The 24,346-nt window shown below is 39.0% G+C and overlaps 1 protein-coding gene across 1 annotated transcript in view; it reads right to left on the bottom strand.

Moving 5' to 3' along the window:
- MFSD14B (major facilitator superfamily domain containing 14B) overlaps nucleotides 1–24,346 on the bottom strand; it is a 70,764-nt gene that overhangs the window by 35,304 nt on the left and 11,114 nt on the right. Inside the window, exon 2 of the mRNA XM_025891742.2 lies at nucleotides 4,706–4,801. Coding sequence (XP_025747527.1) covers nucleotides 4,706–4,801 — 96 coding nt within the window. The remainder of the gene's footprint in view (nucleotides 1–4,705; nucleotides 4,802–24,346) is intronic.

The following is a 24,346-nucleotide window of genomic DNA, read 5'->3' on the forward strand; positions in this document are numbered from 1 at the left end:
TGCACAACAATAACGTAAAAAGTGGAAGAGAAATACATCTCTCTTGAAGGATGCCAGAACAGGTAGACAAAAGACATCAGTGAATATATAAAAGACATCAAACATAATTAACAAATTTAACATACTTACCACATAGACAATACTACTCCAGGGAATACTTGTTCTTTTCAGATCATATGGAAAATTCATCAGAATTAACCATATGCAAGTATACAAAACAAGCTTCAACAAGTTTTGAAGAACTGAAATAATTCATAATATGATAATACAATCTCGAAAAGTCCCCAAATGTTTAGAAATTAAGATAATAGACATGCAACAATCTATGACCATAGGGAATATAGTCATTAAGACTGTAAAAACTCTGTATGGTGACAGATGGTAACTATCACGGTGAGCACTATGTAATGTATAGAACTGTCAAATCACTATGTTGTACACCTGAAACTAATATATCATACTGTACTTCAATTAAAAATAAAAATAAAAGAAACTGTCACACTCACACACACACACACACACACACACGGGAATATTATTCAGCCATTAAAAAGGAAGGAAATTCTGCCACTTGAGACAACATTAATGGACCCTGAGGGCATTTCGCTAAGAGAAATAAGTCAAACAGAAAAAGACTAATATCATATTATCTCATTTATATGTGGAAGCAAACAAAACACAGAGAACAGACTGGTGGTTGCCAGAGGCAGGGGATGGTGGGTGAAATGGGTGAAGGGGATGAAAAGTACAAGCTTCTAGTTATAAATATATATCAGAACTAAGTGAGTGGGATTTATGCAGGGGTGGCCTAATATTCAAAAATCAGTACTAACTGGGCACCTGGGTGGCTCAGTCGGTTACATGTCTGCCTTCGGCTCGGGTCATGATCCCAGAATCCTGGGATCCAGCTCCGCGTCGGGCTCCCTGCTCAGCGGGGAGCCTGCTTCTCCCTCTACCCCCCCTTCCTGTAATCTCTCTCTCTCTCTCTCTCTCAAATAAACAAAATCTTTCAATTAAAAAAATCAATATAACTGGCCACATTACTCAAATAAAGGAAAAATCTAGTTGTTATCTAGTTACATGCAGAAAATTCATTTGATAAAATTTAACACCTAATTAGTTAACTGTAAGCAGAACAGGAATAGAGGGGAATTTCCCTTCTCTGACAATGAGTATCTACAAAAACACATCTATAGCAAATAACATACTTAGTGGTGAGTTTTAAATTTTGGATCACTTTCCAACAGAAATCATCTATGAGATAAGGATGCCTACTATGATCGTCTCTATTCAACACTGTACTGAATGTCACAGCAATGCAGTAAGAAAAAGAAAAAGAAAAAGGACTGGAAGATTTAAAAACTAACAAAATATATGAACGTGTATGCAAAAATCTGCAGATAAACACAGGATTAGTAAGTGAATTCAGCAAAATCACTAGACACAAGGTCAAAACACAAATTGTTTCATGTACCAGTGTAACAGAAAATTAAATCTTTACCCATCCCCATGAATACCCTAGCCAGCTAAGCACCAAGTGTTCAGGGACTGACTGGGAACTTGCCACCAGTCTTGGCACCCTGGCTGTGTACGTTAACAGCCCCAAGGCCCTGAAACGCAAACTAAGACCTAGTCAGAAAAGCAGCAATGGGATGGGAATGACTATAAGCAGGACCAAGTCCATATTTCCAATGGGAATGGCATCTCTCTGCCTCATTTATCCCAGCAATTAGAGCCTCCATTTTTTACTGCATCTCATTAACAGACCTTTTTATTTTGCCTTAATTAGATTCTAGTTCTTTTACCTCTCCAGAAAGGGATTCTGTAGTGTCTTCTATGCTTATTTCAAGCCCAGCTAGTATCTTTATAATCGTTATTCTAAACTCTAGTTCTGACATCTTACTTATATCCATACTGATTAGGTCTCTGGCTGTCAGTACCCTCTCTTGTTCTTTTTTGAGCTGAGTTTTTGTCTTGTCATTCTTGCAGAACGTGGTCACTTTTCTATTTGTAGAATTGCAGCAATTCTTTTCTTAGATCTCTGGATGAGTTTACAGGTGTTCAGAATGATTTGATAGCAATCTAGCTGAATTCCTGGGACCTGACAAAACTAAGGTCTCCTACTTCTCCGCCATCCTGGAAAGTCTCCAATTCTGTACTACTTCAAACAGAGCTCTTCTAATGAGTGCTAGGATGCAGGCAGTCAGACTGGACAAAATACTAATATGCGGGTACCGTTCTGTATCTCCAAATCCTTACTTCAGACTGTTTTTCTCACCTGATGGAAAGAGGACAGAGTGCTGTCCACTAGTTACGGCATGGAAAAAAAAACCCACACATGAACCATCATCCTAATAGTTACACCAGAGTGGGCGATAGATGCAGGATGCCAAGAACTAGTTAACTGACGACAGTAAACCCCAACACCAAGGAAGAGGATCAACGAAGTCCTGCTGTAATAAACAAACCCTCATTCTGTCCCTTCCTTATCAAACAACCTAACATTATCAGTTCTCTGTACAACCAGAAAAGGCAGAAAGTAGAGGGGATATGCCAGAGAAAATCTCGCCCCCACCCCCCATAAAGAAGGTGAAAGGAACCAGCCCTGCCACGTCAGAACAGAAACAGAGGTAGCAAACTGTGATGTAAAGGCTAAGGGAGATAGGACATTTAGCTTAATTTAGCAACACCAAGAGCTCAGAAAAGAGAGAATGAACCCATCTATTAACTCAGCAACACTTTTTCTATGACGGTATAGTGTGTCAGAGTGATGCTAGCAACGCTGTACTCCTCACATGTTTATTTTAACCAAATCTTTGAAAGCAGCAAAACTGCTCAGAAACTGCAAAGAGAAAAATAAAACAGCATTTTAGCTGGCTTCTAAGGTTGCATTCCAGGGTCTAACAAGGACAAAGAACGCCTAGGAAAATTATCTGCATTGGGCAGTAAGAAGAAAGGCACATCAGTCTTTGGATGCATATTAAAATTAAATAACTAATTAATTAAAATTAAAAGAGATCTGACAATCTGGTCTAGGGCCAGAAAGGTCCCCAAAGATTTTAACTGTCTGGAAGGTGGTTTTAGAATTTCTAACAAGGCCTCAAAAATATTAAAGTATTCTTCACTTTGAATTCTTACTAGACGTGATTATAGGATTAACTCTATATTGAGAAACCTGCTGAACCACTACAGCGGATTTCTGGTTGTCTTAGAAAAATACTATTTAAACTATTTAAAACGCTTAACACATGGGGGCTGGGGGGGACATAGACATGGACATGGACAGAGTGAGAGAGCCTAGACCAAAAATTAAGTAACATAGTTCCTTACAATGAGTAGCCTGTTGTGTCTATATTCATACTGAAAACAGGTCTCAGAGAAACAATCCCTCAAGGACACAACACGTGTGCCTACAATGCATATACTTATTATTCAAAGAAAATATCTACTGAGCACCAACTGTGTCATAGGTAGCCCAAACAGTGGTGAACACAGCAGGCTCATGAAACTTAAAACGGGGACCACTTACCCCCATTAACTAATAACCAATTACCTTCTGTAGTAAAGCATTAGGAAGGAAAAGGTAGTATAATGAGAGAATAAAATAGAGGTTTAAAAACACAGGCAATCCTTTAGGCTGACTGTTCCATCCAAGCTGTCATTTTAATTAAATCAAATTTTATTTTAAATGCACCAGAAGAATTAAACATAGCAAAGTCTTATGTATGGCTAATAGCCACCCTTTAAAGATCCCTGTTTTCTAAAGCTAATTTGGAACCAAAGTTTATCTGTATCCAAAGGGATTCTCTGGTAAAGCAAAATGGTGACTGGGAAGAGTTAACCACCAATGATTTTTAAGACAACTGAAATGTAAGGCCAATTTAAAAATATCTTTTTCTTCAATTTTAAAATATTTTTATTAGAATTGTTAGTGATTGGGGTGCACCTGGGTGGCTCAGTCGAGTAAGTGTTTGACTCTTGATTTTGGCTCAGGTCATGATCTCAGGGTCCTGAAATTGAGCCCTCTGTCGGGCTCTGTCCTCAGTCCACTTGGGATTCTCTCGCTCTCTCTGTTCCTCCCCCTGCTTGCGCACACACGTGCATGTGCACTTTCTCAAATAAAATCTTTTTTTAAAAAAAACAAAATAGTAATTAAGCACACAAAATCTACATGCCAACGCTTTCTTAGGCATTTTCCTTCCCTCTAACCACAACACATATCAAATATCCAGGTTCTGGCTAAGAAATTCAGTACAGCCTCTGCAAAGAAGTGGCTATAGCGAGTAAGCTACCAAATACGGCAATGATCACTGTTACAAGGTACTTACCAATCTATTTCCTATGTTCTTAGTCAAAGGCCATTACATCCATACAAAGTAAGTTACAAAGTTCAACAAAACTGCAGTAATTTCCCCTTGTGCATCTTCACAGTCTTCCTAAATACCTACAGTTCACTCACAGCACTTCCAGGATTCTGGCTCAGTGGGAGTGCCTTGCTACCCAAGAATATTTAACGTGCAGCCCAGGTGTTTTGTTGCAGGTAGTTCTTAGTCTACACAGTGGAGACAACACAGTGGAATAAGCAGTCTTAAATCACTGTCAAGAGATTCTCTCAAACACATACCTAAACATTTGGCCCTGGGGATATATGCTTAAGAACCTCTGTTTTGCTTTCATAAACAAGGACCTGTTCAGCAATACTTACAGTTAACATTGGAGTTGTCAACAAGCCCCACGCAAAGAATTCTAGGAAGATGACAATAGCAGCATGATACACACTTGGTCTGCCAAAGCCTTGTAGCTAAAAAAGGAAGAAAGTTATTATGAAAAATAGAGACAGATAAAAGAAATCAATTTTGCTAAAATGGTATCTAACACACAAAATAAAGACTGTATAAAATAAGCTTAGGACCTACCTATATTATATACGATAAAACTTCATTCTGTGGCATCCCTGATTCCTTGCCTAATCACAGAAGGTGGCAAAGTTATAAACTTTTTCACTTGTCCCATGACTGCAAATAACTGAGCTTTGGTTGAGAATCAACTGGGTCTTTAAGAGACTGAGGTTCCAAGATCTGACTATTCTGTCTCTTACTAATTATGTGTCCCTCAGCAACTTGGCCTTTCTAAGCCTGGTTTCTCTAGCTATGTAAAGAGAGAGGTGGGCATGTGGGTCACTTGCTCAAAAGCTTCAGGGGCAGCACAGATGATTTAAATGGTGGGGGAGGAAGAACAATAAGGAAAACACAGCCCATACCAGGGGGTCAAAATCCAACTTTCTGTTTGTTACATTTTAAGACTGTATCTATTCTGCTAATTGTCTGCAGTTTATGACTTCTGGAGATAAACCTAAAATTCCCTTCAACTTAATGTTGATTCTATGACAACGCTTATTACAAGACTAGGCACCTTGCTACCACTTGGTAGTAACTGAAAGTGATGCTTGCAAAAGACTCTGTAAAGCCCTCACTATTCTTATGCTTATATTTTTAAGTCTTTAAAAGGTAGAAGTAAATCTACATTTCACTGGAATTTAATCGTGAGGAAACAATCAGACAAATCCAGACTGTGGGACATTCTACAAGATAACAGGCGTGCTGTCCTTAGAAATGCCAATGTCATAAAAGACGGAAGTAAAGGTCAGGAGACTCATACATGTCGAAGGATGCGAGAGTCACACAACAAAATGGGGGATCCTGGAGGAACAGGGAACAGAAGGGTAAAATATGAATACGGACTTTACAACAGATAACTATTTGGGAATTCTTGATGTCTGTGACTTACCGTCAAACGGTTTGGCAAAGCAACAAGAGCAAAAAAAACCAAAACGGTATGTACGTACTTCCTAAAGCAAACGTTAAAAAATGCTCACTGCTGAATTTAGATGAAGGGAATATTATTTTACTTTTAACTTTTTTTTGTAGTTTTGAAAATTTTCAAAGAGCCAAGAACAAATGTTATTAAAAATACAAACTCGTGAATTTCTAAATTTTTGCCATGTCCAATGAAAAGTACCTTTACATGCCATTAAATAAGACATTTGCAAAAACAGAAAGCATTTTACAAAGTTTAAAAAAAAATTTAAGCATCTAACAACTCACCCCCTCCAAACCAAAAGGCCTTTAACATAATCTTCCAAAAAGGACTAGTTTTCAATAGTCCTTTACCAACAGAATAGTGAATGGAAATGGCAGCAACTTTTCAGCCTCTGCCTGCAATCAAGCCTTCTGGGACCCTCTGCGTAAGTCGTTCTAGCCGCTAGAGACAGAAATTTTGCCATCACCCTTGGCTCTCCCCACACTGCCCTCCATCTACTCCTCTACCACCTCTTGCCCAGGTTATAGAGTAGCTTTCCACCCTTGCTCCTTCACCCACTGCACTGCAGCCACAGTGCCCCCCTTTAAATGTAAATCAGATCCCTGCAACCCCTCTGCTCCACCCTCGTAAGACTTCCAGGGCAGTCAGCCCCACACCCCACTAGTCCAAGAAGGTCCCACACCTCCCTAACCCCTTGTTCTGCTCTTACTGTTTTCTAGAGGATTTCCAACAAACTTTATGATTCGTTTTTGTCTGCTGCCCATGGAATGGTAATTTAAATGCTATGAAGGAAAGGATTTTTGTCTTTGTTCGATGATGTATCCAAATAGCCCTTCTCTCACCCCACTATAGTAGTAAGCACTCTACAAAATCTGTGAGATGGAAGCAGGATCTCTTCTTCAGAGACTAACATTTTTTTCTCTGATCTTTTAAACAGCAAAACCCAAAATGTAGAAAAATTTCTGAAGCAGATGGCCCAGTTTCTTCAACAAGGAAATGGTATGGGCAAAGAAAAAAAGAAAAAGGAGGGAGAACTATGTTAGTATATAGATTAAAAGAAATGTAAGAAATATTAACCAAAAGCAATACTCTGGGACTTTGGGGTTTGACTCAAACTATCTGGAAAAAAGACAATTCTGAAACAATCATGGAAATTTGAAAATGAACTGGATATTAGATGATACTAAAGAATTATACTCTTTGTAACTTAATGGTATTGAAGTAAGGTGTGTTTTTTAAAGATCCATATCTCTTAGAGATACACATTAGCGTATTTGTTTGTGAACTGACAGTATGTTTGGAATCTGTTTTAAAATCTACAGAAAAAAAACTAGAAGCAGTGGCAAAAATGAATTTTAAAAAAAGTAAACTAGCCTATATGCACTTACTGATAATTTCTAGTTATTTGGGTAAAAATTCTGATAGTCACCAACTCCACACTACAAAACAATTGCTTCTGAACACTGGGTGAGCATGTCAATAAAGAGCCCAACTGTTGCTCTTGAATCATTTTATTTATTAAGCATCACGCATACAAGAATCTCAAAAACCCCTGAGAACAGCGCATAGGGAGCATAAGAAGGCAACTCTTATTTCTCATTTGCAGCTTCCTTGGTTTGGTGCTTTTGTAGGCAATAAAGTTCTATTTACGGAGACCACTAGGGTAGAGACCCATGTGATGGCCATGCTGATTAAACATAAAAACAGATACACACTTTAATCTGTGTGATATATTTTAGGACATTATGCTATTTTAACACCTTACAAAAAAAAACCAAAAACAAAAACCAGACAACCTGCATTTTGTTTATGTATTATATGCTCAGATATATCAATCAGAAGTTGTTTAACAAGCACCTCTTCTAAAATGCAAACACTTTCTTTTTCTCACCTCTACATAAATTACTTTAATTGAACTAACTGTTCCTAGCCAGTACCAGTGATACATGAGAGAAATGTACTATGACAGGCAGGCAGGCCTTGGTATGGTGGGAACTTAGTGTTGGCAACTGGATATAAGAAGGTGACAAAAATAAATCTGCCTTCCTTCCAATTCTTCCTAAGCTCTTGGTGGCCAGTATGCTGATGGAAAAAAAGGATCACAAGTTTCTCCCTTAAATGATCTGAGCTATCAGAAAAAACTTTAACACAACCTAACCAATTATTTCCAGTTGAGCCTGATCTAGTGCAGCCTCTCTGGATCAGTTCAACGTCTCCTCTCTCCGTCTGCCCCTTTATAGATCAGTACGGAACAACCTGAGATGTTTAGATGATAAGTATGTGGTGATGTCTTTATTCATTCATACGACCATCTCTCCTACAGAGGACTGCAATGGCCTCCTAACACTAACTTGACTTCTCTTCCCTTCCCTTCTTCAAATCTTTCTTGATACCATACTCAGAGCGGTCATTCTAAAATACCTATGTTATCCTAGGACACCCACAGAAGACTGCAAGCCTGAGCTACGAGTTCTGAACCTCATTCCTGTGCACATAACCTTTTCACAGGATGACTGTGCTGCCTATGCCATCCAAAGGTAGATAGAGTCTATTTCTCCACTTCCCTGGATCTGGGCAGGCTTAACAACTCGACTCAAACCAACAGATGTCAGGTGAGCGACAACATGGACTTCTGACGCTAGGCCTCCAGAGGTCTTCAAGACCACATGGAAATGCCTTCTTGGCACAGGAGGATGAAAGCATATTAAGTCCTCCCTATTCAGGCCACCTGGGCCAACCACTGAACAGCTGTGACCAGCTGCCTGACAGAGGAACAAGGCTGTCTTAGATCACCCAACTCCATCAAGCCTGCAGATGACTACGGAAGTGTGAATAACTCCAAACAAATCCAGCGAAGAACCCCAAGCTGACCCTAGCCCAAAGAATTGTCATAAATGGTTGCTGTTTTGAAGACACTAAATTTGGGGGTAGTTTCTTATGTAGCAATCATTAAGTGATACAACCACCCCCCTTTGCCCTCATGATTAAGTTTAAACTCAAAACTTTCTTGATTTCCCTTTTGTAGTTCTCCAATCTCATCCCACAGTCCACATATAACCATGAAAATCAATAAAGGGAAACCACTCTAAAATGGAGCCAGAAGGCCTTCGCTCCAGGGTGCAAACTGATGATTTTCCTAGCATACTGAAGTTAGCTTGTAGGTGAATAAAAGACATGGTCCCCAGCATTCTGTTTAAAAGACTGTCTATGCATCATAGGAAATATTGAGGCACTGAAATTTTCTTTTTCTAATTTGAGGAATTAACATTGTATTGCTTGAAAGGGAAAACAACTTCTAGACCCAGTCCTGTTAACCTAAGCCGACCATAATTCTCTCCCAAAGAGAAGTGACTAGAGGTTTAACATCACTCTGGCTATTCTGAACTGTAATACCCTTTAAAAATAAAAGGTACAAATAAACAGTTCAATAATAATAGTTGAAGATTTCCATATCCACTTCTAATAATGAACAGAACAATTAGAAGATCAACAAGGAAGGAAAGATGTTAGTAGCACTACACTAACTAGACCTAACAAACATCTACCTGAACACTCCAACTACAGCAGTACATTCTTCTCATGTGTACACAGAAATATCATAAAACAAGTCTAAATAAATTGAAAGGATTGAAATCGTATAAATTATGTTCTCTTGACCACAATGTAATGAAACTAGAAATCAGTAACATAAAAAACATGGAAAACTCACAAATATGTAGATATTAAACAACATACACCTAAATAACCATAGGTCAAATAAGAAATCACAAGGAAGATCACAAAACTTTCAGATGAACAAAAATGAAAACACAACATATCAAAGCTTGTTGAGTGCTGTTAAAGCAGTGCTTACAAGGAAGTTTTTAGCTGTAAATGCCTTATTATAAAAAAAAAAATCTGCTATCGATAACCTAAGTTTTCACTGTAAGAGACTAGAAAAGCAAAACTAAAGCAAAGCAAGAAAAAGGAAAGAAACAATAAAGACTTAGAGCAGAAATAAATGCAATACTGAATAAAAAAGCAACAAAAAATCATCCAACTATCAAAAAATTAACAAATCTTTAGTGAAACTGACCACAAAATATAGAGGGAAGTTTAAATTACTAGATCTGGAAACAAAAGTGAGGTTATAAAGGAGTATTATGAGCAACTGTAGGACAATGGATTGGATAAACTAGATGAAATGGACAAATATCTAGAAACACCCAATCTACTAAGACTGAATGATGAAGAAATAGAATACCTGAATATACCTAGAACTAGTAAGGGTATTGGGTCAGTGATCAAAAACCTCCCAACCAAGAAAAGCCCTGGCCCTCACAGCTTCAATGGTAAACTTTACCAAACATTTAAAGAATTAAAATCAATCACTCTCAATGAAGAGGAGGGAACACTTCCTAACACATTCTATGAAGAAAGCATTTACCTGTACCAAAGAAAAAGATACTACAAGAAAAGACAACTGCAGATTAATTTCCCTTATTCTAAGGACACAAAAATTCTTAACACGATACTAGCAAATTAAATTCAGCAGCCTATTAAAAGGGTTCTAATACCATGGCCCAGTGACATTTATTCCTGGAATGTAAGAAAAATTCACATATGAAAATCAATCAATGGAACACATCACATTAAAATGAAAGGGGGAAAAACATATGACCATCTCCAACGATGCAGAAAAAGCATTTGACAAACAGCCTTTCATGATAAAAAATCTTAAAAAGGATAGAAGAAAACTACCTCAGTATGATAAATGGCACATAGGAAAAATCCACACCTAACATCACAGTCAATAGTGAAAAGGCTGAAAAAACTTTTCCTTTAGGATCAGGAACAGGAAAAGGATGCCTGCTTTCAACACTTTTATACAACATAGTACTGGGAGTTCTAGCCACAATAATTACATAAGGAAAAAAAAGTATCCAAACTGGAAACGAAGAAGTAAAATCATTTCTGTTTGGGGATGCCATCATCTTACATATAGAAAACCCTAAAGGTTACAAAAAAAAAAACTTTAGAGCTAATAAATGAATTCAGCAAAACTGCAGGACCAAAAAAAACCCAAAAAAACATGCAAATATCGGCTGCATTTTTTTTTAAGATTTTATTTATTTGACAGAGAGAGACACAGTGAGAGAGGGAACACCAGCAGGGGGAGTGGGAGAGGGAGAAGCAGGCTTCCCGCTGAGCAGAGAGCCCGAAACAGGGCTCGATCCCAGGACCCTGGGATCATGACCTGAGCCGAAGGCAGACGCTTAACGACTGAGCCACCCAGGCGGTCCTTTTTTTTTTTTTTTTTTTAAGATTTTATTTATTTGACACAGAGACACAACAGGGAGAGAGGGAACACAAGCAGGGGGAGTGGGAGAGGGAGAAGCAGGCTTCCCACTGAGCAGGGAGCCCGACGTGGGGCTTGATCCCAGGACCCTGGGATCGTGACCTGAGCTGAAGGCAGACGCTTAAAGACTGAGCCACCCAGGCGCCCTATCAGCTGCATTTTTTAAAAGATTTTATTTATTTATTTGAGAGAAAGACTGCATGAGCGAAGAAGGGGCGGGGGAGAAGGCTCCCTGCTCAGCAGGGAGCCTGACCCAGGGCTCAATCCCAGGACTCTGATATTATGACCTGAGCCTAAGGCAGCCACTTAACTGACTGAGCCACCCAGGCACCCCTCAGTTGCCCTAACAATGAACAATCCGAAAAGGAAATTACAAAAACAATTCCTTTCACAATAGCATCAAAAAGAATAAATTCTCAGGAAAAATGAACCAGGCAGGCAAAATACTTCAGCACTGAAAACTACAAAACATTGCTGAAAGGAATTAAGAAGACCAAAAATAAACAGAAAGACACTCCATGTTCATGAATCAGGAAACTTAATGTTGTCTAGATGTGAATAGCCCTAAAGGATCTATGGATTCAATGTCATTCCTACAAAAATCCCAATTCCATTTTTTGCAAAAACAGAAAAACCCATTCTAAAATTCATATGGGATCTCAAGGGACCCTGAAATAACAGCCAAAACAATCTTTAAAAAGAAGAAAACTGCAGTACTCACATTTCGTGCTTTCAAGGCATACAACAAAGCTCATCAAAACTGTGAGGTACCAGCATAAACCATCGGGATATAATAATAGAGAGTCCAGAAATAAATACTTGTATGATAGCCAAATGATTTGCAACAAGAGTGCTAAGACCATTCAATGGAGAAAGAATAGTCTCTTCAACACATGGTGCTGGGAACACTGGCTATTCATAATATGCAAAATAATAAAGCTGGACCTAACCTCACATCATGTACAAAAAATTAATTCAAAATGGATCAAAGCCTTAAATGTTAAAGCTAAAACTACAAACTCTTAGAAGACAACATAGGAAAATTTCCTGACATTGGATTTGACAATGCTTTCCCCAATGTCACCAAAAGAACAGGAGACAAAAGAAAAAAACAGATAATCTGATTAATCAAAAAGAAAAACTTTTGTGCATCAAGGGGCATTATCAACAGAGTGAAAAGGCAACCCACAGAATGGAAGAAAATATTTGCAAATCATATATCCAATGAGGATTACCCAGATTATATATTTAAAAAACTCCTACAATTCAAGGACCAAAAAACTAAACTGATTAAAAAATGGGCAAAGGACAAAAAAAACACATGAAAAGATGCTCCACATCACTTATCATTAGGAAAATGCAAAGTTAAACAACAAGGATAGTACCTCGTGCTCATTAGGATGGCTATGATTAAAAAGAAAAAATATTTAAAAACCTGAAAAAAGCAAGTGTTGTCAAGGATGTAGAGAAACTGGAACCCTTGTGCACTGTTGGTGGTACTGTAAAATGGTATAGCCAATGTGAAAAACAGCCTGGCGGTTCCTAAAAAATTAAAAATAGAATTACCAAATATCCAGTAATTCCACTTCTGGGTACATATCCAAAAGAACTGAAACCAGGATCTCAAAGAGATATTTGTACACCCATGTTGATATCATCATTATTTATAGCAGCCAAAAGGTGGAAGCCATCCAAATGTCCACTGACAGATAAATTTATAAACAAAATATAGTATGTGCATACAATGGACTATTATTCAGCCATGAAAAGAAAGGAATTCTGATAAGCGCTACAACTTGGCTAAATCTTGATGACATCATGCTAAGTCAAATAAGCCAGGCACATAAGGACAGATACTGTATGATTCTGTTATATGAGATTCAAAGAGACAGAAAGTAGAATGGTAGTCGTCTGGGGATAGAGAGAAAGGGAAACAATGAATTATTTTTTAATGAGTTCAGTTTCAAATGATGAAAAGTTCTGGAGATGGACAATGGTAATGGTTGCACAACAATGTTAATGTACTTAAATGCCACTGAACTGTACACTTAAAAATGCCTAAATTGGTGAATTTTGTGTTATGTATATTTTACCACAATTAAAAAAAAAAAAAGGAACTCAAAATAGATCACAGAGCTAAAAGTAGGTCCGTTGGTTTCACAATGAGTTTGTATACAGAGCACTAATGTCACTATCCATGTAAGAAAAAGTTGATATGTTGGGACTCCATTAACATTAAAAACTTACTCTCTGTGAAAAACACTGCTGAAAGAACAAAGACAAGCCATAGAGTCGAAGAAATTATTTGCAAACTCAAACCTGATAAGGGACTTGAATCAAGAGCTCTTACAACTCACTTATAAAATAAGAAGTAACCCAATTTAAAAACGGGCAAAGGACTTGCACAAACATTGCTTGAAAGAAGATATACAGGGGCGGGGCGCCTGGGTGGCTCAGTCGTTAAGCGTCTGTCTTCGGCTCAGGTCATGATTCCAAGGTCCTGGGCTTGAGCCCAGCATCAGGCTCCCTGCTCAGCCAGGAGCCTGCTTCTCCCTCTCCCACTCCCCCTGCTTGTATTCCCTCTCTAGCTGTCTCTCTCTCTCTGTGTCAAATAAATAAAATCTTAAAAAAAAAAAAAAAAAAAAGAACATAAACAAGTGATCAATAAACACATGAAAAGATGTTCAACATCATTAGCCACCAGGGAAATGAATATCAAAACCAGTGATGTACCACCACAGTGGTGTAGAATGGGTGTAATAAAAAAATATAATAACAAGCATTGATGAGGAATTAAATTGGAGCCCTCATACAGAACTGTTGGGAATTTAAAATGGTACAACCACTGTGGAAAATAGTTTGGGAGTACCTCAAAATGTTCAACAGTTACCATATAATTATCAGCAACTGTACTCCAATACCCAAGACAACTGAAAATATACGTTCATACAGAAACTTGTAAACAAATGTTCATACAACATTATTCACAGTAACCAAGTGTGGAAACAACCCCAATGTCTACCAACCGATTGAATAAATAAACAATAAGTGGTATATCCATACAATGCAGTATTATTCAGCTATAAAAAGGAATAAAGTATAAGCTCATGCTACAACATGGAGGAACTTTGAAAACATAATGCTAAGTGAGAAAAGCCAAGAGGAAAAGCAACAACATATAGTATGATTCCATTTAAGTGAAATGCCCAGACTACACAATTCAGAGGGAGGGAGGGAGCAGCTCAGTGGTCGCCAAGGCTTGAGAGCAGGGGAAAATGAAGAATGACTGCTAATGGGTACTGGGTTTCATTTTGGGGAGACAAAAATGTTCTGACAGTGGTGATGGCTGCATAAACTTCTGAATATAGTAAAAATTGTACATTGGAATACAGTCAATTTTATGTGAGTATATCTCAATAAAAAATGCAATGGTAAAAAAAGAGATGAGAGAAAGATACACAAAGAGGCTGACTCTGGGGGAGGAGAGGAAAGATGGCAGAGGAGTAGGGGACCCTATTCCAACTGGTCCCCGGAATTGAGCTGGATAGCTACCAGACCACTCTGAGCACCCACAAAACCAGCCGGAGATGTAAGAAGATCTGGATCTCTAAAAACAGAATATCGCAGGCGGTTGGCTTCAAGGTACGAAGCGGAGAGCCGTGATTCTGCGGGCAAATATTGGAGAATAAACAGCAGTGGGAGGGAGCCTGGCTGGGGGATCCTACACCGCCGGTGAGCAACAGCCTCGCGCGCTGGGGACCGGGCACAGGCTCACAGACCTGTAGCGGCGGGGAAAGGACTTTAGGGCAGCCCCTGAGGCGGAAACCCAGAGCAGCTGGCAGTTTTAGAAGCACAAAGGGCAGAAACGTGCCCCGACCTGGAGGCAGGACTGGGAGCTCTGCAGAGGGGCACACAACCCAGGACTGCAGTTTATAGCAGCAGGGACAGAAACGGAAACAGTGTGGCCTGGAGAGCTCACTGAAGAACAGACTACGATCTCTCTGCTCTGAGGCAGAGGGTTGGAAACAGTCTCTTCTGCTCTGACTCCTGGAAGAGACGGGGAGAGCCGCCAGAGAACAAAAGCCCCAAAAACTGATTCCCTCTGAGCCCATCACCCCCCACAGAGGGGCAGGGCAACTCCGCCCAAACGGGGTTGCCTGAATAACAGCACGGCAGGCCCTTCCCCCAGAAGACAGGCTGGGAAAACAAGAGGCCAGCAACCCTAAGGTCCCAAGAAAACAGGTGCATCTTGCTTGGGTTCTGGTCAATAATTTGGACTCTATACCTTCCCTCAGCCACCCATCGACAGAATGAGTAGGGGGAGAAACCCCCAAAACAGAAAAGACTCAGAGATCATGACTTATGCTGCAGATTTACAAACGGATGCAGATATAACCAAGATGTCGGAGATGGAATTCAGACTAGCAATTTTGAAGACAATAGCAAGAATGGAGAAATCAATTAATGACAACATAGTCTCTAAGGGCAGAAATGAAAGCTGAATTGGCAGAACTTAAAAATGCTATCAATGAGATCCAATCCAATCTAGATAATCTAACAGCTAGGGTAACTGAGGCAGAAGAACAAATAAGCGACCTGGAAGACAATATAATAGATAAAAAGGGAAGAGAGCAGGCCAAAGGAAAACAACTCAGAATCCATGAAAATAGAATCAGAGAAATAAGTGACACCATGAAGCATTCCAGTGTCAGAATAATTGGAATCCCGGAGGAAGTGGAGAGAGAGAGACTAGAAGATGTATTTGAGCAAATTGTAGCTGAGAACTTCCCTAATCTGGAGAATGAAACAAACATTCCTGTCCTAGAGGCAGAGAGGACCCCTCCCAAGATCAAGGAAAACAGGCCAACACCCCAGCATGTAATAGTAAAACCTGCAAATTTTAGAGCCAAGGAAACCATCTTCAGGGCAGTTAGGGGGAAGAGACTCCTTACGTACAGAGGGAGTAACATCAGAATAACGTCAGACCTATCCACAGAGACCTGGCAAGCCAGAAAGGCCTGGCAAGACATATTCAGGGTACTAAACAAGAACTGCAGCCAAGAATACTTATCTGACAAGGCTGTCATTTGAATGGATGGAGAGATGCAGAGCTTCCACGACCGACAGAAACTGAAAGAATATGTGAGCACTAAGCTGGCCCTGCAAGAACTATTAAGGGGGGTTCTATAAAAGGAGAAAGACCCCAAGAGTGATATACAACAGAAATTTACAGGGACAATCTATAAAAACAATGTCCTCACAGGCAACATGATGAAAATTAGTTCGTATCTTTCCATAATCACTCTCAATGTGAATGGCCTAAATGCTCCCATAAAATGGCACAGGGTTGCAGATTGGATAAAAATCAGGACCCATCCATATGCTGCCTACAAGAGACTCATTTTGAACCTAAAGATACATCCAGACTGAAAGTGAAGGGATGGAGATCCATCTTCCATGCCAGCGGACCTCAAAAGAAAGCTGGGGTAGCAATTCTTGTATCAGACAAATTAGATTTTAAACTAAAGTCTGCAATTAGAGACACAGAAGGACACTATATCATTCTTAAAGGCTCTATCCAACAAGAAGATCTAACAATTGTAAATATCTATGCCCCCAACATGGGAGCAGCCATCTACGTAAGCCAACTATTAACCAAAAAAAAAGTCATATTGATAACAATACATTAATTGTAGGAGACCTCAATACTCCACTCTCAGCAATGGACAGATCATCTAAGCAGAAAATCAACAAGGAAACAAGAGCTTTGAATGATACACTGGACCAGATGTATCTCATATATTTACAGAACATTCCACCCTAAAACAACAGAATACTCATTCTTCTTGAGCGCACATCGAACTTTCTCTGGAATAGACCACATACTGGCTCACAAATCAGGTCTCAACCGATACCAAAAGATTGAGATTATTCCCTGCATATTCTCAGAGCATAATGCTTTAAAACTGGAACTCAATCACAAGAAAAAAATTGGCAGAAATTCAAACACTTGGAGGCTAAAGAGCACTCTGTTCAAGAATGTTTGGGTTAACCAGGAAATCAAAGAACTTACACAATTCATGGAAATCAATGAGAACGAAAACACATCAATCCAAAACCTATGGGATACTGCAAAGGCAGTCCTAAGGGGGAAATAATAGCCATCCAAGCCTCCCTCAAAAAAATAAAAAAATCCCGAATTCACCCACTAACTCTACACCTTAAAGAACTAGAGAAAAAGCACAAATGATGCCTAAGCCACGCTTTAGAAAAGAAATAATGAAGATCAGAGCAGAGATCAAATGAATTAGAAACCAGAAACACAGATCAGATCAACGAAACTAGAAGGTGCCACTATTGTTCAACATAGAACTACAAGTCCTGGCAACAGCAATCAGACAACAAAAAGAAATAAAAGGTATTCAAACTGGCAAAGAAGAAGTCAAACTCTCTCTTTTCACAGACGACATGATACTTTATGTGGAAAACCCAAAAGACTCCACCCCCAAATTACCAGAACTTATACAGCAATTCAGTAATGTGGCAGGATACAAAATCAATGCACAGAAATCAGTTGCTTTCTTATACACTAACAAGAGAACTGCAGAAAGAGAAATTAGAGAAATGATTCCATTTACAACAGCACCAAAAACCATAAGATACCTTGGAATAAACCTGACCAAAGAGGTAAAGGATCTATACTCTAGGAAATACAGAACACTCATGAAAGAAATTGAAGAAGACATAAAAAGATGGAAAAATATTCCACGCTCATAGATCGGAAGAATAAACATTGTTAAAATGTCTATGCTACCCAGAGCCATCTATACCTTCAACGCCATCCCGATCAAAATTCCAATGACATTTTTCAAAGTGCTGGAACAAACAATCCTAAAATTTGTATGGAATCAGAAAAGACCCCAAATCGCCAAGGAAATGTTGAAAAAGAAAAACAAAGCTGGGGGCATCACGTTGCCTGATTTCAAGCTATATTACAAAGCTGTGATCACCAAGACAGCATGCCACTGGCACAAAAACAGACATAAAGACCAATGGAACAGAATAGAGAACCCAGATATGGACCCTCAACTCTATGGTCAAATAATCTTAGAAAAAGCAGGAAAAAACATGCAATGGAAAAAAGACAGTCTCTTCAATAAATGGTGCTGGGAAAATTGGACAGCCACATGCAGAAGAATGAAACTGGACCATTCTCTAACACCACACACAAAGATAAACTCAAAGTGGATGAAAGACCTCAATGTGAGGCAGGAATCCATCAAAATCCTAGAGGAGAACATAGGCAGTGACCTCTTTGACATCACCCACAGCAACTTCTGTCAAGATACATCTCAAAAAGCTAGTGAAACAAAAGCAAAAATGAACTTTGGGACTTCATCAAGATGAAAAGCTTCTGCACAGCAAAGGAAACAGTCAACAAAACAAAGAGGTGACCCACAGAATGGGAGAAGATATTTGCAAATGACATTACAGATAAAGGGCTGGTATCCAAGATCTATAAAGAACTTCTCAAACTCAACACCCAAAAAACAAATAATCAAGTGGGCAGGAGATATGAAAAGACACTTCTCTGAAGAAGACATTCAAATGGCTAACAGACACATGAAAAAATGTTCATCATCATTAGCCATCAGGGAAATTCAAATCCAAACCACATTGAGATTATCACCTTAAACCAGTTAGAATGGCAAAAATGGACAGCGAAAGAAACAACAAATGTTGGAGAGGTTGTGGAGAAAGGGGAACCCTCTTACACTGTTGGTGGGAATGCAAGTTGGTACAGCCACTTTGGAGAACAGTGTGGAGGTTCCTCAAAAATTTAAAAATAGAGCTACCCTATGACCCAGCATTTGAACTGCTTGGTATTTACCCCAAAGACACAGATGTAGTGAAAAGAAGGGCCATATGCACCCCAATGTTCATAGCAGCAATGTCACAATAGCCAAACTGTGGAAGGAACCGAGATGCCCCTCAACAGATGAATGGATAAAGAAGATGTGGTCCATATATACAATGGAAGATTACTCAGCCATCAGAAAGGATGAATATCCAACGTTTACATCAACATGGATGGGACTGGAGGACATTATGCTAAGTGAAATAAGTCAAGCAGAGAAAGTCAAATATCATATGGTTTCACTTATTTGTGGAACATCAGGAATAGCAGGGAGGACATTAGGAGAAGGAAGGGAAGAATGAAGGGGGTAATTGGAGGGGGAGATGAACCATGAGAGATTATGGACTCTAAGAAACAAATAGGGTTTTAGAGGGGCGCAGGGAGGCGGGACTGGTTGGCCCAGTGATGGGTATTAAGGAGGGCACGTACTGCATGGAGCACTGGGTGTTATACAAAAACACTGGATCGTGGATCAGCACATCAAAAACTAATGATGTACTGTATGGTGACTAATATAACATAATAAAATTAAAAAAAAAAAAAGAAACACCATAATGAGAAAAAAAAAAAAAAGGCTGACTCTGTCTCTTCGCTGCCTCTGGACTTTGCTGATGGTGTGTGAAGGCTGGAACAATGACAGACACCTGAGACCATAAAAGCCAGACAAGTCAATACACAGAAAACACAAAGGACCCGGGTCCTTGATTATACTGCTTACATGCTAAATGAACTGATCCTGAAATTTTATTTCCATCAGATTTCTTGTTAAATGAGTTAATAAATCCCCTAATTATAAAACGGGGTTGGGGGGGTTCTGAACAGACTCCTAACCAAAAATGACATGGCAAATAACTATATGAGAAGATGCTCAGCATATATCATTTAAAAATGCAAATTAAAACAATGCAATTGCTGGATGGCAGAATTTAAATGCACATTGCTAAGTGAGAAGAAGCAAGTCTGGAAGGCTATCTATATGGTGTATGATACCAGGTAAAACTACAGAGGTGGTAAACAGATCAGTGGTTGCTAGGGGCAGAAGAGGTAAGGTTAAACAGTTGAAGCACAAAGGACTTTTTCAGGTAGTAAAACTTATGTACAACACTGTAATGGTAGATGGTAAGTGGCGCTATGTATTTGTCAAAACCCACAGACTTTTGGAACAAGAAGAGAACCTTAGTACATGTTAATTGAAAAAAAAATGTTTAAGAGGTCAGAGAATCTCAGCATGGACTGCAGAATGTGACAAAGAACTAACTGTATTAAGAATGCATGGCTCAGGGCACCTGGGTGGCTCAGCTGTTAAACATCTGCCTTTGGCTCAGGTCATGATCCCAGGGTCCTGGGATCAAGTCCCACATCGGGCTCCCTGCTCAGCGGGAAGACTGCTTCTCCCTCTCCCACTCCCCCTGCTTGTGTTCCCTCTCTCGCTGTCTCTCTGTCAAATAAATAAATAAAATCTTAAAAAAAAAAAAAAGAATGCATGACTCAACTTCATTGAAGAGAATAGGGGGGAAAGTTAGTGATCTAAATAACATTAGGAGTGAGTAGTCTGCAAGACTGAAGGCAAAAGGAACCTCACATAAGCACTGTACTCTAATTGATAAATATGTTCCCCACAATGGTACAGATAACAATTCTGAAACCAGTGTCCTGGAACTGAACAATTAAGTAAACGGATGACAAATGGTGGGAGTTACTTTTTTCACCACCCCAGTGGAAGGTTATAAACAAACAAGGGGAGAGAGACAGGATGAGCCATGTGCTAACAGATTAGATTTGGGTATCATTATGACCTCATTCTAGCTTTACAAGGATACAGGCAACCACATACAGAAATATTTATAGATATATATATACATACAGGCTAATATACACACATATATTTTCCTTGACCTGTCACCTGAGAACCTAGAAGTAATGACACCGTGGCAGCCAACAGCACTTTAAGTATCTGGTACTCAGGTCTTGGTTTCAAATACAATTTTCCAACAAAAGGAGCCAGGGCTCCTTGGAGAAATGACTAATTCTAGGACTAAGGCAGGAAACAGACAAGAGGAACCTGGAGCATCTTGTAGTGCCAGAATGTAAGTGCTAAAACAACAAAAAACAACGAATAAACAAAACCTAACACGATGACAAAAACATGGGGTATGTCAAAGAGTTCCCAATGCCTAAAGCTGGAACAATATGAGCAAAGCAGTACTGGATTATAACCCAAATTATAAAATAAATATTTCTAAGTTTATACTAATAAGATGATGTAGTAAACAAAAGGGGGAGAACAGACAAATCTCCTGTGCAGAGGAATTCCAAATAATTTACATAGGTACTTTGTACTCAAGAAAGTGAAGCATAACTTCCCATTCTTCAAATGTGGGCTGCACACACTCTCTTCCAAAGAGCACAGCATAGAAAGAGAGGAAAAGAGTAACTTTATAAAGAAGGTGACAAACAGCAACAGTGATTTGTATCCTTGACTTGATGTAATGAAAATAGCACTGCACTTTTGTGGGCTTCCTCCCCCAAACCCATAATCTCACCCTAATATTAAGGAAAACATTAGATGAATCCCACCTGAGGGACATTCTGCAAAATATCTAACCAGGACTCATGAAAACTGTGAAGGTCATCAAAAACAAGGAAAGTCAGAGAAACTATCACAGCCCAGAAGAACTGAAGGAGACATGACAACTAAATGTAAAGAAATACTGGAACAGAAAATGGGCATTCAGTAAAAACTAGCAAAATGTGAATGAAATGTAGACTTTAGGTGATGGTAAAGTATGGACACTGGTTCATTAATTTTGACAAATATACCATACCAGTGTAAGATGCTAATAATAGAAGGAAACGGGTGTGGGGTTTATGAAACCTCTCTATACAATCTTTGCAATTGTTCTCTAAGTCTAAACTACTCTAAAATAAAGCTTTATTTTTATATATTTTTTTAAGATTTTATTTATCTGTCAGAGAGAGAGAGAGCACAAGCAGGGGGAGCAGCAGGCAGAGGGAGAAGCAGACTCCCTGCCAAGCAAGGAGTCCGATGCAGGGCTCAATCCTAGGACCCTGGGATCATGACCTGAGCTGAAGGCAGACGCTTAATGACGGAGCCACCCAGGCGCCCTGGTTCATTCCTATTTTAAGTCATTGAATTATCCTGGTCAAGTTGGCTTGTCAAGATTCAACTTCTGGACCTGAAGAGTTCTCAAGCCTGCAGTGTCAGAAGGTGACTACAGTCTCTTTATGCACACAGTTGCTGAAACATGAATACCGTTGGGAATTTATTCGCAAATGTCTTGGGTGGTATGGAAAGTCAACTTTTTCTGTCACAAAAGCCTGTCATCTTCGGAGTTCAGGGTACATTTAGAGAAATACTATCGAGATCCTTGCCTTTGAGAGGTGTTGTGTAGTATAGGAGACAGACTAGTTGTATGTGGAAAAGAGGCTACAGGGATTTGGTAGGGAAGGACCCACCTCTGCTCAGGGTAGTTAAGGAATGTCAGCAGCTTCTCAGTTATTTTATCAGGTTACTGATATTTATGAACTCCCCTTTGTATTCCACTTACTCACACTGGGGCCAGGAAACATTTTTCTGTTAAGAATCTGATGGAGTAGGGACACCTGGGTGGCTCAGTCGTTAAGCGTCTGCCTTCGGCTCAGGTCACGATCCCAGGGTCCTGGAATCGAGCCCCACATCGGGCTCTCTGCTCAAGCAGGAAGCCTGCTTCTCCCTCTCCCACTCCCCCCTGCTTGTGTTCCTTCTCTGTGTCTCTCTCTGTCAAATAAATAAATAAAGTCTTAAAAAAAAACAAACATAGGAATGAACCACATGACCCAATTATGGCCAGGAAGATATGAGGGGAAATATGTGGGAGGGTTTATGGACTTTCCTTCATTCTTCTAGGGACAATATCAAAACATTACTGTTTCCAGTGTGAGGGCACTGTTGTGTAAGCATGTGATACTTAGCAACGTCAACCAACTTGAGACCATATGTGGTCAATCCTAAAGACCAAAAACTAGCACCCTGGGAAGAGCAGAGCATATGAATGTAATGAGCCCACTAGGTCTTTGGTGATATTAAACTGCTAAAATAAGCACACAATTTTTGTATTTCCTATTATGTGCAATAAAAAATCCCTTTATCATCAAGTGTATCATTACACCATGAACAATGTTAAGCTACTAAAAATGAAATATTTCAGTTTGATTTTTATGGGTAAGCTAAGCAACTAAGGCTGTAACTGTAAACTGTTGGCTCTATTGTACTTCTAAGCAGAAAAATTATTTTAAAATACATTTTGATTGAAAACTGGTACTCCACAGTTGGAATGTACTGCCATAAGATTCAAAGACATCTCTGCAGTACTACTGAAGACATTTATGAGAAGTATGTTTCACTATAATCTCTTAGTATTTTAATAATTCAGACATTTAGTACTTCTTGCCCATATCATTTGTATTTATCTGGTTAGTAAAATGCTCCAACAAAAATAAATTCTTTATCAGAAATCTTTTAAAATATAAACACAAAGATGAAAAACACAAATAGTTTTAAAACAAATAAATGATTATACCTGAAGGTTTTGCTTTCATCCTCCTAATACTGGAAAGCCAGTAGGAAAAACAATTTTACTGCTTTAGATGAAATAACTTTTCCATAAAAATTATGAAAATTTTCTCAGCACTGCATTAAATAGTTGAATAAATACAATGACTATGATGTTGGAGAGACTAAGCATTCATTAAACATTTGTAAGATAACTGCTTTTAACTCAACTTTTCAAACTCTATAATTTACCAACCACCACCGACTGAAAGCAAACCAAGATGCCAAGGACTGCTTTTGTAAATATTTCTATTTCTATCAATCTTCTTTAAGAATGAAAATATTCAATTCCAAGTGGTTAATTCACTCAACAGATGTTTGTTGAGTCCCATTATGTCAGTTAAATGCTGGGGGCAATGGTATCAACAGAGGATACTATCCCTGTTCTTGTTTCATGGAATGTAAAATTTTAAATAGAAATAAACACTCTAAAGAACAATGACACAGGTTAGGGACAGTCTACCAGAAAAGATCCTAAACTATACATAGGCAAAAACTATCCTACAATAGCAGCAGAAGCAACAACAGATACCATGCCAAGACCGATGAAAGCACATCACAAATCCTACCATTTTATCTTCACTGAATTCTTTGAGATAGAAACTATTATTATTCCCATTTTGTGGGTGACAAAACTCAGATGCAGAGAATTCAAGTA

This window comes from Callorhinus ursinus, unplaced genomic scaffold (assembly GCF_003265705.2).
Source record: "Callorhinus ursinus isolate GAN/ISIS: 27379988/994484 unplaced genomic scaffold, GSC_fseal_2.0 scaffold28, whole genome shotgun sequence".
Lineage (NCBI taxonomy): Eukaryota > Metazoa > Chordata > Mammalia > Carnivora > Otariidae > Callorhinus > Callorhinus ursinus.